The sequence below is a fragment of the Manacus vitellinus genome, unplaced genomic scaffold, assembly GCF_001715985.3.
Source record: "Manacus vitellinus isolate BGI_N305 unplaced genomic scaffold, ASM171598v3 scaffold_3_pilon, whole genome shotgun sequence".
In the NCBI taxonomy this organism is placed as follows: Eukaryota; Metazoa; Chordata; class Aves; order Passeriformes; family Pipridae; genus Manacus; species Manacus vitellinus.
In genome coordinates, this window is record NW_021940535.1 from 46,247,688 (window position 1) to 46,264,641 (window position 16,954).

Consider the following 16,954-nt stretch of genomic DNA (forward strand, 5'->3'; position numbering starts at 1 on the left):
TGTCTGCAGGAAGCCGGAATCTTGGGGGATGTTTCCTGGAACCAGGGCCTGAAGGAATGTTGGTAGGGTGAAGAGGAGTATTGCAAGCTGACAGGACTTTTAATTTTTATTTAGTATTTTTGTATTTACTACCGATTTCTTAAAAGATGTCATCTTCTTGAAACCTGGTTGTTAATTTATTTATTTTTTTAAAAAGGGTAAAATGTTGATTTTAAACTCCAGATTTACTACATGTTAGCATTATTTCTTTTCCCATGACTTTGTTGGTTTGTAAAGACATGCATGGAAGGACAAGTGACTGAACAAATGTTGCTGTGTACACAAGTCAAAGGATAGACAGGACTGTCAAATATCTAGGTGTATTTTAGGTAAAATATTACAACATGTAGTAGTGTGTTGAAGAAAAGGTACTGCCTGCCCTTGGGTACTCATTTGCTTCAATTCCACTTGAGGGGCTTGATCTTCCTTTTTGCTACATGTGGACTTCGATATGTTGGAAATTGTGATGTGTCTGGCAGGCACTGTTCATCTGTTTGTGGATGATCATAAATCTTGTAGTGCTGTGAATGGTGTGTTTTGGTATTGAATTCACTTTCTGATGAAAATTGTGGTGCAGTTCTTGGGAGACACTGCAAGTGTGGGAGATGTGCAGCTTGCTGGCTGTTACTCTGTACAGATGCTGTGTGTGCCAGCCCAGCAGCACATAGACACATGTTTTCCTCAGAGGATGCAGTTTCAGTAGTGTCCTTTCCTTCTGCAGGATTTGATTTAAGTACACTTACTCTGCTTTTTCTAAAATAGCTCCTTGGATAAGAGGTGCTAAGCTCAGTCATGGGACACATATTCCAGCTGGAAGATAGGCTGTCGAAACAGATCCCTGGTTTGTGTGAATGCAAGAATTACAGGCTGTGGGAGCAGATTGAAAACATGCTTATCAAATCTTTTCAGTACATAATGAAATTACCTTTTCTGCTTCAAAACCAAGTGATATTACTGGGTGGGGATTTGGGGGGGATTTTTATTTATGTTGAACATTATCTTCTGTCATTTGCTCAGGACTTTTTTCCTCTACAGTATCTTTTGTTAGCATATAGAGTAAGACTGATATTTAAGGATGAGAATAATAGTTAATTTAGTTGGGAGGCAGCCTGGCTTTTGGTTCCACCTTATAACTCAAACATATGATGTAGCATTCCTAAGTTTAGAAATCTGATTTAGCAGGGAGTTCTTCAGTGTCTTTCCTTAGCAACCCAGCTTAGCAAAACACACTAGAGCTGCCCTTCCTGCTCTGTACTGAGGAATGGTAGCAAACTCCATGGTTTTAAGGTGGAGTTTATAAACAGAAATAGGATAATAGGCCTGCAATTGTAGGGGGTTGGAATTCAGTGGTCAGAGTATTTTCCAGTCACGTATTTCATTGGTCTTGTGTTTTTGGCATGATCCTGCATGAGGATAAGGGCTGTCCTAAAACTCTAGAACATCAGTTTTGCATTAAGCAAACTTACCTGGTACAAGGGAATTTATAAAATGGAGTTTTTTGGGGTTTAATGTTTGTTTTGGTTTTTTTTGAGAGGCTGAGCCTTTTTTGAGGTAGAAGGGGTGAAGGAGTATGACAGTAGCTGCCGAGGGTCACAGCCATCCTTTGCAGAACCTGAGAGGATATTCAGGGAAGGATAAGTCCATAGTACTATTTTGGTTTTGATTTTTCCTTAGACATGACTTCTGATTGCTGTGTTAGCTGGACCTTTGATCTCGCCCGGTGCAGAAGTTTCTGTGTGATGTGTTTTCAGTGAAATGTGTGATATATTTTGCATATCTTTTTCTGACAAATAACACTGTTCTGTATTCTGTGCTGAAATACAGTCCATTGAGAGGGACAGAATTGTTTTAGAGAGGACAGAGAACAAATCTCATGAACTTGAGAAATTTTAGTGTGTACTGGTTATTAGAAATACTGAGCTATAAGAACCTGGTATAAGAATTTGGTTAAATGCTTGAAGGGAAGAACCAGAAAAAGTTACACATGTAAGCTTGTCATCCAATACCTGATGCTATCAGGTTAAGGAGGGCTTTCCTCCCCACCATTTGTTGTCACTATGTTAACTGAGACCCAACTTAAACATTGCTGCTCTTTATGGTTTCGCTTTATTAGAATGTTCTGCTTTCTATTACTTTCTCAGTGGAGTTTTATAGTTTCAGAGATGGTTAATCACTGAGTATTTACAGGTTCAACAAAACTGCCAGACCGTCCGTCTGTACTCTTTATGCTTTCTGGATTTTATATAGTGAGTTTCTAGTGTTTCAGCTGGAAATGATACAGGGGAATTTTAAAATGCCTATTATATCTTGAATGATTTCTGATTATGTTTAAAAAAGCTTTTAATAGTAAGAATAAGCTCAGGCTGGATAGTACTGGTTGCAGTGCAGCATGTGGAAGTTGCACACTTCACTGGTGTTGGGAATCAGATTCAGTCAAAACAAGAGTGTGCACTTTTTTTTTTTGGTGTAAGTACTATGTAATAAGCATGTAAGTGCTAACTAATGAGTGTATTCTACAGACTTGTTTGACTTCTTAGGATGCAGGTTAACCCAGCTTGAATTTGGATGCCCTGATACTGCATTTCAGCTTGGATATCACAAAAAAGTTAAGTTCTCCATTTTGCTCTTTTGTATTTCAAATAAAAATTTGCAGTTTGCTCATTCCCAAAACAATAAAAGTGAATGGTACTTACCTTGTCACAGTTCACACAGATTTATTTCAAATGTGTTGAGAGTTGTGGGTTACATTAAGAAGATAAAAGGCTTGTGTATAAAGATTGGGCTTCAGTAGATGGAGATTTTTCATGCTAAAGACAGAGAAGAAGATTTAATCTGCTTGAGAAAGAGGAGTCTTGCAGAAGGTGGTCATTATCTTGCACACTTACCTTTCCTCAAAGTTGATGCCCATCTTAGGCCTCACAGAAAGCCTGTGTGGTTCCCGTGGGGAGATGAGCTGTGTGATCCTGCGAGTGTTAACAGGAGTAACACTCCTTCCTCCCTGCTGAAGGAACCTCCTGCCAGTGAATCAGAGCTCCTGACTGCAGGGGGAGGAAAGTGAATCAGAGCTCCTGACTGCAGGGGGAGGAAAGTGAATCAGAGCTCCTGACTGCAGGGGGAGGAAAGCGGGTAGTGGGTCAGTGGAGTAAAAGGCGAAGAAACCTTCAGTGTTTCGGTCTAGATAGCAACAAGGGTGGCTGACAATTTGGTGCACAGCCCAGCATTTCTTTTCAGAGCTGTAGACAGTTCAAGGGAGAGTCAGTTGTGCTGTGACACTGGCTGTATAAGCTATTTCAAAAGCCAGTGTTTAGCAGTCCAGAGAGGGAAATTTTTCTTCTGTTGACTGTGAAGAGAATAAGAAAGTCTGGCATGCAGTGGGGTGGGAACACGCTTGGATTCTCAAGGGAACTGAAAAGGAATTTGTTATAAAGACTTGAATGTATAAAAGAGGGCATATTTTTGAAATGTGACAAATTGAAAATAAGATGCTAATGCCTTTATAATTTTATTTTAAAACTCAAAAGCTGGAATTTCAAGGTATTAAGACTTTATTTGGAGAAGAAGAAGAAGTGAAATTACTCCTGAGAATAAAAGGGTAAAGTCAATGTCAAAAAGGAGTACTGTGCAAGATTTTTTAAGTTGTAAAATTTGGTGAGTCCTCAGAGCTATGGGTCATCCTATGCTTTTCAGCAGTTTAAGTGTTTAAAATCTGGATCTCTGCTTTCAGTGATGATTGCAGTGCTTGTGGGAATTTGGAGATGTGCTAATGTGGAGCTGTTATTAAATGTTTTATTTTGTAAACCTTGCATGAATTGTCTTTAATCTGATGTGAGAGCAAGACTTTTATCAGTATAAATGTAGTTCTTGACGTTTTGCTTGTGTAGAGTGTTTTGCTATTCATTTTTTTGAAAAAATTTTTTTTTCAGGCTTGTCCTGGCCTGTAGTTGGACATCAGCATTTAAAATATAATTGTTATTGTTGTGAATGCCTATTGAAGGTGATACTGGAAAAGGGCCTCCTCCTGTACTAAGAGTTCATAATGAATTCTGGTCCTGTGAATGAGGAAGCAGAGTAGATAAAAACACTGTTGTAAATGTGAGTAGTAAGCAATCAGAATGTTATATCTAAGTTCCTATAGTTGCCTCACTCTAAAAAGTGCTCAACAACTTTGCAAAAGTGTGAAAAATATGTGTCAGGATATCAGTCTTTTATCAGAGGTTCTGGATGTTGATCCCACAGAAGTAGAAGCCATTACAATGTTTCTGCAACTCTAATGCCCCCTTATACCTTCCACTTTTTTATTATTATTATTTTTACTGTCCTGTTGCAGTCCAAACTGAGCCTTGAAAACTTAAAGTCCTTTTTGAGCTGGAAAGTAGAAAATAAATGTGAATACAGCGATCCAGGGAAAATTACAAGATACTAAACTGCAGTGAAAATAAAGTAGTTTGGTTACAGAGCTGACTTCATCTCTATATTGAAGCCTGTGTTATGATGTATAGTACTATTATACTAGTACTTGAAGATAATTCTGGAGTTAGGGTACTCTCGGAGATGAACCTCTAGTAGGGGACTGAAGGCTTCAAGTTTTCTGCTAACAACTGAGTGAAGAAAACCTACATGGTCCCTCCCTCTGGCACACATTTTGTGCTGTGTTTAGGGTAGATTCTGCATCCAGATACAACAGAAACCTATGCCAGTGTAATTCCAGGTGTTTGGAAGGAAATTGTGTAACCTCTAGTGGTAAAGCAAGAGATTTTTGTTTCATGTTCTTTGGGTGGTTAAGCCAGGATGCTTCTAGAAGTTAATGATGATCAGTTTTTACTTTCTAGGCTGAACCCTTTTCCTCAAGTTGGGGCTGCAGAGGCTGAGTGTCAGGCTAGAAGCAGGATTTCCCAGTTCCCTTACCAGCAGACTACTGTTCTGTCACTCTTCCAGAGCAGCTGCTTATAATGCCTGTCCCAGAGGATTTTGTTATGGCAAGCTGCTGCTAAGTAGGAGGTTTCTGGGTGACTTTGTATTGTGGCATGCCTGTTCCATCTCTGCAAAAATAGCAGCACTCAGGCAAATTTTATCTAGTTTTTTGTACTGATGAGTCAAATTCTTGAAAAGTAATGCTGTTCTTACAAGCCTCACTGCCACTGTGAGTGAAGCATATTTAACAGATGTTGAAGTGAAAGACATATGGAAAAATGAAACTGCTGTGCTTGAAATGGCTCAGCATCCTTCAGTTCTTAATTGCAGGACTTGCTTCTGGGCTGCTGTTTCATATCAGAGCTCTGGAGCCTCTTTTAGATAGAGTTTTTCTTTTGCAAATGCAGCATTATTTTGCATTGCCAAAGACATTATTTTCCATAGAAATTGGGGAGAATGTCCGGGTGAGAATATATGGTGGTGTTGCAGGGCTGCAGAGGGATGGATTCTGAATCCTCAGCTGTGAAAACTATAAACTGACCATTTTTTGGGGGCTGATAGCAAAAATTGGAGGATTGTTAATTTTCTAAATGCTGTCCTAGTGAATTCTGTAATGAGAAGGAAAACAGAGGGATAACTTTCTCAATTACAGTCTTATGTATGTATTTAGTATATAATATATTTTTTAAAACAACCTAAGCAGAAAGGGTGGATGTGGAATCTGTCAGTGTAGTTTGGGCTTTACTGAGGTTCAAATGGTGTGTGTGGGTAGTGGTGGCTCTTCTTATAGTGCTGCTGCCGTTGGCAGCATTTTAGAAAGGCCTGTTTTGTGCTAGTTTAGCATGACTTTAAAAGACACAGCCTGTGTGCTGCTAGTAATTTTCCTTGTCTCCCAGATATAGTATCTACGAATGTATGTTAGGAAATATGTCCTTCAGGACATACCAGGATGCTGAAGTGTCCTGTGAATATGAACTCCTGTGTCTTTCAGGTTTGAACTACTCAGTATATTAGGCCTTTCTTTTAGATCTGTAAGAAGCAAGGGAGAGAAACAGAGGTAACAGAAGGCTGCAAGGAAATAAAACTTCCAATACCGTATAAAGAATCTCAGTTTTATTACTTAAGGTGTATTAATTTAATTGTAGTAGCTTTCCTGTGTTCCCATTGAACCCCGGAGGTGTTGAAAAGCCGTTTGTTTCAGAGTTTCTACAAGCACCAGCTTGTTTTGTGTTTAGTTGCTGGGCTGTTGAAGAAATTACTTTTCACCTTGGTGCTCACAGTGACTCTGAAGCAGATAGCTCGGGAGGCAGTGGGGAATATGGGAGTGATTGTACTGGAAAACTTGTTCTCCAAGCCATCTGTAATTTGTCGTGGCACCTCACGGGACTTGCTGAACTCATAGAGGCAGCTCACGTGGGATGGCAGTGTTTGTGCTGGAACAGTGTTTTGGGAACATTTGGTGAGATACCAACTATGTGTTTCTAATGCCACTCTTGTCTTATAGGTGCAAATCTGACTTGAAGGACATGTAATTACTTTTTTTTTGTAAAGGATTATTTTGTTTTCCAATGTGTTGTCCAAGCACTTAAATGGCTTATGTTCCAGTTTATAAATAAATACAGTCCTTAACCTTGCTTGGTGTTACAGCTGTTTCTTCCATTTGTTTCCACTTTTTCCAATTTACTTTGAGGGTTTACAGTGATCAGAGAGCCATGGCAAAAGCTCTGGGGCCCTTCCCCACCTCCTTCATCGCTGTATCTTACTCTGTGTGTGTGTGTGTGTGTGCAGATCACCTGTAATGTTTCTCAGGAAAACTGCTTCAAGAGTTGTTGCTTAATCCCCATACTGAAAACATATAGCTTTTGTAATGCTGATCATCAATTTTGCTACGCAAAGACTAATCATTTTAATATATTTAAAACTGCAAACACAAAAAACACGTCCCAAGGCATGCTAAACAGAAACAGAGTCAGGTTACAGAAGTAATGGAAATAGCAGTTTTTTGTTAATTTAGTAACGAGGGCATGTGGTTAGCTGCAGGATTTTTGAGGAACCCTCATTATTAGCATTTACCCTTCTCTTTCAGGAGTACTGAATCCTGCGGCTCTACAACAGTAAATATTTTGTGGGATTTTCCTTGTAATTCAGAACGTGAGAGCTAGAGTATTGCTGGCATTGGTAAAAGTTAGGACAATTGCTAGGATAACCCTGGAAGTGAATTATTGAAATGACAGGATGACAGCCTGGCTGCTCTGCTTTCCCTTCCAGCCCCCCCTTCTTTACCTCCTATCAGAAAGGAGCAGTCATCCCCCAGTGTGGGTTTCAGGATAAGCCTCTTCAGGTTGTGTCAAATAGCAGAAGACTTGGCATCGATTCCTCTGTGGAAAGGAACAAATAGTTCACCTACTGCTGCTCCTGGTTTTTTCAGAGAGAGAGAGAGGGGATTGCTGGCTGGAATTCATGGGATTAAGCCATTAGCCCTGCTCAACTCTGTTTTACCTAAAATGTCCTTAGGCCAGCCTGCTTTTCCAACTGGAAAACACTGGAGTGAATAGCTGTTAAATTGAGCTTGAATATCACTATATGATGCTATTTATTCTACACATGCTGGGATTCTTCCTAATTCTTTTACTAAATTTCTCTGGCCCTTTTAAGTTACATGTGCAGTGAATTTAGAGAAATTAAGCTGTCAACTATAATTCAAAGGATAGTTTAATTTTAGCTTCTGTTGTTTCTTTGCCACACCACCTGGCTTTAGGCTTAATAGTTAAATAACTGGTTTTACTGTGCATTCAGAACAGGGTTTAGAGAACCTAAGTTAGGCTTCTGTCCTGAATTTCCTTCTGTGGGATGCTTTCCCCATCCACTGATGATGCATGAAGAGACTATGAAAACTTATTATGATACCCTTTTATATTTTTACATTTAATCTAGACAAATATGCTTTTCATAGAGGGGAGGATTTTTGTACGTAATTTAGCTTTCCAAAATAAGCAGAAGGGATTGATATCTAATATGAGAGATATTTGTGAAATAGCTGGAAAACAGTTCAAGAGTACTTAGCTGCATTGTAACTGTGTCAAGGAACTTGGTTATATTGTGTGACCTTATAATTAATCAAAAAGTTATTAGTATAGTTTCTTTAAGATTTGCATCTGGAACTACAAATAATAAATGCAAATGGAAGGAACAAGACATAACGCTGACCCAGATAAGTATCTGTTAAACATGGCTACTATGACACCTAATATACATTATTTTTAATGTAGAATATGCTGGGCTGGAAGGGACCCATTGGGATCATAGAGTCCAACTCCTGGCCCTACCCAGAACACCCCAAGAATTACACCATGTGCTCGAGAGTGTTGCAATTCTTACCTTTAATCCTTCAGTGTGTGTGTGGGGGGGGGAATAGAAGAGAAAAAACCTAATATACAGTGGTGTGGGAGTTTTGTTTGCATTTTTTTATTTGTTGGTTTCTTTAAATGTAATCTGCTTCTATTGCTTCCTTTTCTTACATAGCTGTAATACATAATAAATGAGAAAGTGGTTGGTTTGTAGGAAAAGAAGTTTTATTCTATGGAATGCTCAACACTACCAGTAGTATTCTGTGTCTAGCCTTGTTTTCTTAGAAAGTAGCAGATGATAGTCTGGGCAGAAAACTGAGTCAATTTAGCCAATATGAAGAGTAGGTAGAGAGTCTGAAAAATAAAATAATTGTGGGTAAGAAACGTTTCTGCTGTTATTACAGTTGTTGTAGTGGGTTTCTTTTGTGTTTGTTTTGTTTTATTGTCTTCCAGGACAGAAGAAGGAACTGCATTCCTTGGGCTTTTTCTGGTATTTTATTGATCGTTACAAAAAATTATGTGTTCTGAATTGAGTTTTTGACAGCGCAGGATTTGAGCGTATCAGAAATAGGATTGTTTAGAACTGAGCACAAGCAGTTGTGTGAGAAAGCCCAAACATATATTTTTAATGTGCAGAATCACATCTTCTGAGCACCTCCAAGTATTTAGCGAGATAATGTTTAATAGTAGAACATTCCTGGAACATGTCTTTGGTGTTGAACATGGTCATTAGGGTATTTCTTGCAACAGTTCTCTCTTGTTATATTTTGCTTTGAATAATAAATTACTATACCAGGTGGTTGAAATGGGACAGTACTTGCCAAATCTGCATGAGCAATTTCATAACAGAAGCCAAGTGGAAAATGTTTTCAGTCTTTAACTGCCTTTGCTGAAATCTTGACTTCTGTCTCTTTCAGTCAGGCTTGTCAATAGATTTTATACAAGAATTAACAGGTTTTGCACATCAGTTAGTCTGATTATTGCTTCTGGCAATAAAATGTTTGTGTAGTTGCCTCAATGCTCTTATGTTGCTCCTGACTGATCCAGAGGACCAGCTTCCATCCCTCAGGCTTTCTCCTGTTGCCTTTGAATAAGATTGTGTTTGATATCAGAAACTCTTAAAGCGAAATATGATTTTGCCACTAATATTTCACTCACATAGCAGGCTAAAAAATGCATGGAATCGGTAGATTAATAAATATTTATTCTTTGTTTTCAGACAAATTGGCTTTAGAGCATCTACAGATTAAATAAAACTCAACTTTTGATTCAAGGTTGGCTGGATTGAAAATTTCAGAGTCTTGGAGATGGAAAGTTTTATTCTTTGCTCTCTGTTTTGAGTGTCAGAGAAGCCACCGAATAAAACTGAATTATGTTCAAAGTTGAGTGAGCAGAAAAGCAAGGATGAGAAAGGAATGAAAAACAGGAATGGAAGATATAATTCACTGTATTATTTGTTACCTATTGTCACATCCAATTGCAGAAGCAAACTAGACTTATATAATTAAGGAGTTGGCTTAATACCAACTCACATAACAGTAGGAGCATGATAGGTGTGGCACAATAAAGGAAAAGCAATTATTAAATCTGTGGAAAAATTAAGAACCATGTCCTGTTAATCAAGGTCTTTATAAGACTGTACAGTAGATAAAATCAAAAATTAATAAATTAGCATATATGGGTAGATATTAGTATCTGCGCCTCTTGCTTATTTCCCCACCTACTTGAAGTGTTTCTGCATAATTCTGGGCTGAAGGGTACTTGATAGGTGCAAGAGAGAGATGCTACCTCTTTTTCTCATTCCAGACAGATGTACTGGATGTCAGCCGTGTGCACGGTGCAGGGAACGTGGGCTGTGCCTTGGGGAGTTTCTAATCTGAATATGGGAAGTTGGATCACCCTGTAGAGGAAAGTGAATTTCATCTGGGCTAAGGTTATATTTAGAATGGGAAGCCTCTCTCAGTCTAGTGTGTCCCTTCTCTTGAATGTCAACTGGATACTTGTACAGAAGACTAAAAATGAATTGTGAACATGACAACTGTTACATCTTGCATTACTCACAGCAGGCAGGTTTGCTTTTGGTATTTTCATGAATTTTCTTTCCCTTTCCTCATCTGTGTGTTTAATATGTTGTTTCTTTTTATTTTGTTTTGTTGCTGTTCATTGCAATGGCTGTAGAATCGTAGAATCATTTAGGCTGGAAAAGACCTCTAAGAACATAGAGTCTAATCATTAATCTAATACTGCCAGCTCCACCAGTAAACCATGGCCCTAAGTCCCACAGCTGCCTTTTCTTTTTTTTAGTACCTCCAGGGATGGTGGCTACCACTTTCCTGGGCAGCCTATTTCAACACTTGATAACTCCTTCCATGAAAAAACATTTCCTAGTATCCAATCTAAACCTCTCCTGGTGCAACTTGAGGCCATTTCCTCCCATCCTGTCGCTTTTTACTTGTGAGGAGAGACCAACCTGGCTACAACCTCCTTTCAGGTAGTTGTAGAGAGCAATGAGGTCTCTGCTGAGTCTCCTTTTTTCAGGCTAAACAATCCAGCTCCCTTGGTTGCTCCTCCTAATACTTGTGCTCCAGACCCTTCCCCAGCTTTGCTGCCCTTCTCTGGATGTGTTCCAGCATCTCAATGTCTTTCCTGTAATGAGGGACTCAAAACTGAACGTAGGATTTGAGGTGCAGCCTCACCAGTGCCAAGTACAGGGGAACAATCACTGCCCTGGTCCTGCTGGCCATACTATTCCTGATACAGGCCAGGATGCCATTGGCCTTCTTGGCCACCTTGGGCACGCGCTGGCTCATGTTCAGCTGCTGTTGACCAGCATCCCCAGGTCCTTTTCTACCGGGCCTGTAGCACTGCAGGGGGATGTTGTGACCCAAGTGCAGGACAGAGCACTTTGCCTTGTTGAACCTCAGACCACTGGCCTCGGGCCATCTATCCAGCCTGTCCAGATCCCTCTGTAGAGCCTTCCCACCCTCCAGCAGATTAACACTCCCACCTAACTTGGTGTCATCTTCAAACTGACTGACAGTGCCCTCATTCTCCTCATCTAGATCACTGATAAAGACATTAAACAGGACTGAGCCCTGGGGAACACACTTGTGACCAGTCACCAGCTGGATGTCATTCCATTCACTGCCACTCTCTGGGCCCAACCATCCAGCCAGTTTGTTACCCAGCAAAGGATGTGTCTGACCAAGCCATGAGCAGCGAGTTTCTCCAGGAGAATGCTGTGGGAAATGGTGTCAAAGGCTTTACTAAAGTCTGAGTAGGCACATTCACAGCCTTTCCCTCATCCACTAAATAGGTCACACTGTCACAAGAGGAGATCAGCTCCATGACCTTCCCTGGCACCAAGGTCAGAGTGACAGGACTGTAATTTCCTGGATCCTCATTCTGGCCCTTCTTATAGATGGGGGTTACATTTGCTGACTTCCAGTCAACTGGGACCTCCCCAGTTAGCCAGGACAGCTGGTAAATGATGGAAGGTGGCTCTGTGAGCACTTCCACCAGCTCCCTCAGTACCCTTGGGTGAATCCCATCCAGCCACAGAGACTTGTGTTTGTCTAAGTGTGTAACATGTTCTTCTTGCATTACATAATTCTTGATTCTCCTCTGGTGGAACAGCTCTTCAGTTCCCACCCTGTGAACATCATTGCTCACTCTCCTAAGCAAATCAGAATGAAATATTCATATCGGTCCAACATCATGCATAAGTGATAAGTCATTATTGAGAATTGGCACATCTTCTGTCTGCAGATTCAGAAGGTAAACATTTTAGAAGAAAGATCAAAATGTTACCTATTAGCATTGGAGTTAACAGTGTTGATTCTTTTTGTTCCTTTAACTTTTTGACCACTGGAAGCAACTTGAGAACCCTGCAAGACAAAAGCTGAGTGTAAGCTCTGTTCATGTAAGTTCATGTACATATAGTACCTGCTTGTGTTGCAAATGCAAAAAAATTGTGTTTTGTTTTTTAAAAATGCAAAAAAAGAGTCCACAAAACCCTCTAAGTACAGAGTTCTGACATTCTACCCACCGTAATTTTCTAGGAAATTAATTCTAAATAAATAAAATATAATAACATTGTTCCCAAACTGCTCCATCTGTTATTAATAATTCTATTCTTTGAACTTATGTAGTAAAATAAATTATATTGGTTTTTGTTACTGTGAAGCAGATTATTCGATGTTTTTGCATCACTTTTCATGGTTTTGATGGATATGAGATATACTTGAAAAATGTAATTTGAAAAGATACCAAGAGCCTCTCTTGACAGTAGAAGACAAAATAATTTGTAATTCTTTAAGAATCTGTAAAAACATAGGACTTTGTTCTGGACTTGGGAATACTGGAAAAAAAAACAGACTAGAGGAATAACTGACAATATTGATAATGCTGCAGGGGCCAATCCTCCAGCATAGCTAAAACATGAAGGCTTAGATGAAATTAAGTGCTGCTCTGATGGTAAATTGAGTATATGAAGAATATGTTAGTGCTGACTGTTAATGCAAGAATTGAATAAAAACTGAAAAAAGAAGTCATTAATGGAGCTTGCTTTCAAATTCGTCTTGTTGAAAATGCAGTTTAAAAAGTAGGTATTTCACTGACTGTTCACATTTGGGATATGCATAATAAAAATAACTGCTGGTAAAGCCAGTGGTACAATCTGTTGTGCTACGAAGAGATTAAGACTTGGCAATTCAGTTAAGTAGAGACATGGCTTCACGAAAGTCACTATATGTAGGTCATTGGTTTTTAGTGTGTTCAAAGGCTCTTTGTGCTTGAGGAGTGTGATCTGCATCTCATTCTAGAAGCTGTTTCTAAAGAAATGTTTTTTAACTTGGCTTCTACTGAACTTCAGGTTTTCGGGGGTTTTCTGTATTGGTGAAATGTAAAACTACTACTGTGCTCTCCTGTGTCTGGAAAACTGCGTCAGTTCTTCCATCATTTCATTGATGTTTTCCTGTTGTGAGGGTAATTTCTGTCCTGCGTATATACTATCACACTGCTGTTTCTTACTGCTTTCTATGGTTGTTTAAAAAAAAAAAAATCACTAAAAATATCTTTTGAAGGTCTTTGGAACTTAAATCCATTTTCCTGAGCTTCAGCTTCACTGATGAAATATTTCTAGCCATGATTTATTGATATTGCAGAAGATGTGGCATGAATGGAAGGAAGTAGAAGATTCTGTCAGTTGTGTGTGCCATGTTAAAAGCCCCTGAAAAGCATGTGTTAAATTTGGTTGACACAAACTGTATCAGCTATACTTGCCTTTTTTTTTTTTACCTTTTTTTAAAGTTTGTGGTGTTACAGCAATACTTTATTCCAGATGCTACTGTTAGATACAAGTCCAAGTATATATTTATGTAGTTCAGAAATGAGTTCATATTTTAATGTGCTTGGCTGCTAATACTCAAGAATGTTAACTACTTAATATGTTGTTTACTGTTTACATTGCTTAGGGAGATGCCTGAGCTTTCCTGTTTTCTAAATGTCTGGGCACTGTTAACTAAAAAGTGTTTTGTGTTTGTATTAATTTTGTTTTGTGTTTGTGTTTGGTTTTTTAGGTCCATTTTCCAGACACAGAGAGGGCAGAATGGCTCAACAAGGTAAGGGGTTAGACATTAGCATTGCTTCCAAATGGGAAGAGGCAGGAGGGAAATCTGAGATTAAAATAAAAGGCGAGGCAATAATCAGAGAACAGAATAGTTTTAACTTTATGTGCTCTTTATACACTTGAATTTTCTGGTTGTTGATCCCGTTAGTCACAAGAAAGATTAAATCTATTTTCATGCTTTTGAAATTGTGAGTTTTGTAAATGATTTTAAGTAGCATTACAGTAATGACAGCTATAATTGTGCAGAATTCATAGCAGCTGTAAACACAGTCTTTAATTTTCTACTTGTCTGGGATACTTTCCAGTTACTGTAGATTCCTAACCTACAATCTAAAAATAAATGAAATTTGCAGTTTTGTTTTGTGTGTGTGATAATCTGAGATATAGATCTATGTAGCCTGGGTTTTTTTAAATTGCCTGTCATTCAAAGTACATAGGAGAAAAAGAGTCAATTAAAATATAGTAAGAAAAAATAAGCAATACAGACTTTTCGGATATGTCAGAGTTTTTAAATTTACAGACCTTAGGCATGTAGTTAAGAGCTGTGCTTATCGCATTTTTCCTGTTCCTCTTTACATGCAAATAAACTTAACCCTCTTTATCCTTCTGCTTAACATTCAGCATTGGTGCTGAATGCATATGGATTTATGGGATAAAAGAAAAAAAATCATAATATTGTTTTCCTCTTCCACTGCTTCAGGTTTGTGCAAATGTATAAAACTTACAAATTGAGAATTCCTAAAGGTTTCCTGCATGTAAAAAGGAGCCAGTTTTTATGTCTGTAATGAAATCTATCCAAACCTCCTATGTTTAAAATTTATACAAAATTTCTTACATGTGCCTTAAAGAGTACTTTTTCCTTCTGGGCTAAGTTGTGTTCCACGTAGGGTTATTTTTTCTCCTTAGACTGTAAAGCAGATGTGGCCTTTCATTTGCCAATTCATCGAGAAACTCTTCCGAGAGACCATCGAACCAGCGGTGAGAGGAGCAAACAACCACCTCAGTACCTTCAGCTTCACCAAGATTGATATTGGGCATCAGGTCAGTGTCTGGGGAGGTTTTTCTGAGGGACCCTGTTGTACAAACCATTTTCATGTAGCCTGTTCAAATCTGCACAGAAATATTTCCCACCCACTCCCAAATGTTAGGAAACCTGAAGTTAAGTTTCAGGTGTGATAGAGGGAAATTGTTTTTCTCTCCTCATGGCTCTATTTCACATATATTACAGTTCATTGTACTTTACTGCACCTTTTGTGTGTTGGGGTTTTTTATTATTTTTTTTTAAATTGTAAATTCTTTTTCACAGTGCCTCTGTCCTGCCCTAGATATGCCTTGTATCACAGACTGTAGCATTCCTTTTAAGTCATGCTAGGGTTTAAATTAGCTCCCACACCTCTGTATCCTTCTGCAGCTGGACAGAGTTATCTCAGACATGACAAACAGCTATTCTTACTTTCTGTTGCAGCCTTCATTGAGTTGCATCCTGTGAGCTGCACAGCCCCAACACAGTGGGAATCTGACAGTAGTGAGAGTTTGATTTTACTTAAATTACTAAAAAGATGTAAATAGAAATATGACAATTTTTCCAAAAAGGAAAAACTTAAAAGTGAGGTCACTGGTCATCCTCTCCTGTCTAGAGTTTGATGAATGTTCGAGGCTTGGAAATGTTTGATTTATATGTGTTGTTCTATATGAGGAAGGGAGAGTGTGAACACATGATTTAGAGAGAGAGCACAAAGTGGTTGACTCAACTTCTTACGAGAATTACAGATTTTTTTCTGTCCATTCTCACTAAATTCCACTTATGGCAACAACATTTTTGTGAATTAAATTTAGCTGCTTGTTTTAGTTGCACAGAAAAGAATGCTTTGGGAGTATTAGACATACACTTGTACAGAGAAATTAGATGTTTACTGAGGGAATAGGGAAAGCTTGATATTAAACATTTTGTAAATCTTGAGATCTAGTAGTCTGGATCCAGGGTAATTGACAGAACAGTTGTGGTTAAGTGGATCCCAGCAAGATAATTTTTACCCTTGAAATAACTGTTTGAACTGAATTGATAGCTTTGCCTCGCACCTTTTAACAATGCTTAACTTCAAGCATGAATGTTTTTATATTCACCTTTATTTCAAAGTTAAAAGCTTAATATGCTATATTTCAGTAGAAGAATCCAACTTTTACTTGCTTCATTGTTTCAGCCTCTGCGGATAAATGGTGTAAAAGTCTACACTGAAAATGTGGACAAAAGGCAGATCATTTTGGATCTTCAAATCAGGTAAACTTTATTACCGTATTACAATGGTGTCCAAGCTTTATAATATGTATTTTGTTTGATTTGTCAGTTATGTTGGCCTGAGGGGAGAAGAATTGCTTCATTACACGAATGTAGTTGGTTCTAATTGTGTATGATTGGAGGAAGGAACTGCATGCTGTAAATAGTATTTATCTGAGGGAAATGGAATATCAACTCAGCGTGACTGCATCACTACAGTCACGTTGGTTAATAAAAAAATACTTTTCAAAGATAAAGCACTACCTTTAATTTTTTTTTCTAATGTATTAAAACTTTGCCATTAAATTTAGTCTAAAATTCAGGATACAAGATTTTTGCTTTTTTTTTTACTTTTCTCAGTTACTTAGATTTTTTTATAAACACAGTATTAGAAAACATGAGAGCTACAGAAGTATTTTTGCTCATACCACCAACCAAATAAATCTGTGTAATATAAAAAACCAGAATAATTGTTCTCCATTGCTTCAGGTTTCCTTGCCACTTCATCATGACCCCTTTTATATAGGTTTCTGAGTAGATCTACCCTACATTTGCCCCAGAGGGACAAGAGAAGATGCTGCTTGCTCTTTCCTCGGGTTTCAGAGGAGGGTGGGGCAGGACCCAATCTTTATTGAATTGAATCACTTTATTTCTTTAGGAAAAAGATGGCTATCCAAATCAGGGATTGGTGTTGCTGGACAAAATACAGTGGGCTTGACTCTTGAGAGCTTATTTCACTGGATGGATGTGCTA

At 38.5% G+C, this 16,954-nt stretch overlaps 1 protein-coding gene across 1 annotated transcript in view; it reads left to right on the forward strand.

Moving 5' to 3' along the window:
• ESYT2 (extended synaptotagmin 2) overlaps window positions 1-16,954 on the forward strand; it is an 83,973-nt gene that overhangs the window by 24,602 nt on the left and 42,417 nt on the right. The window contains exons 2-5 of the mRNA XM_029961906.1: window positions 13,877-13,918; window positions 14,833-14,967; window positions 16,128-16,204; window positions 16,272-16,332. Coding sequence (XP_029817766.1) covers window positions 13,877-13,918; window positions 14,833-14,967; window positions 16,128-16,204; window positions 16,272-16,332 — 315 coding nt within the window. The remainder of the gene's footprint in view (window positions 1-13,876; window positions 13,919-14,832; window positions 14,968-16,127; window positions 16,205-16,271; window positions 16,333-16,954) is intronic.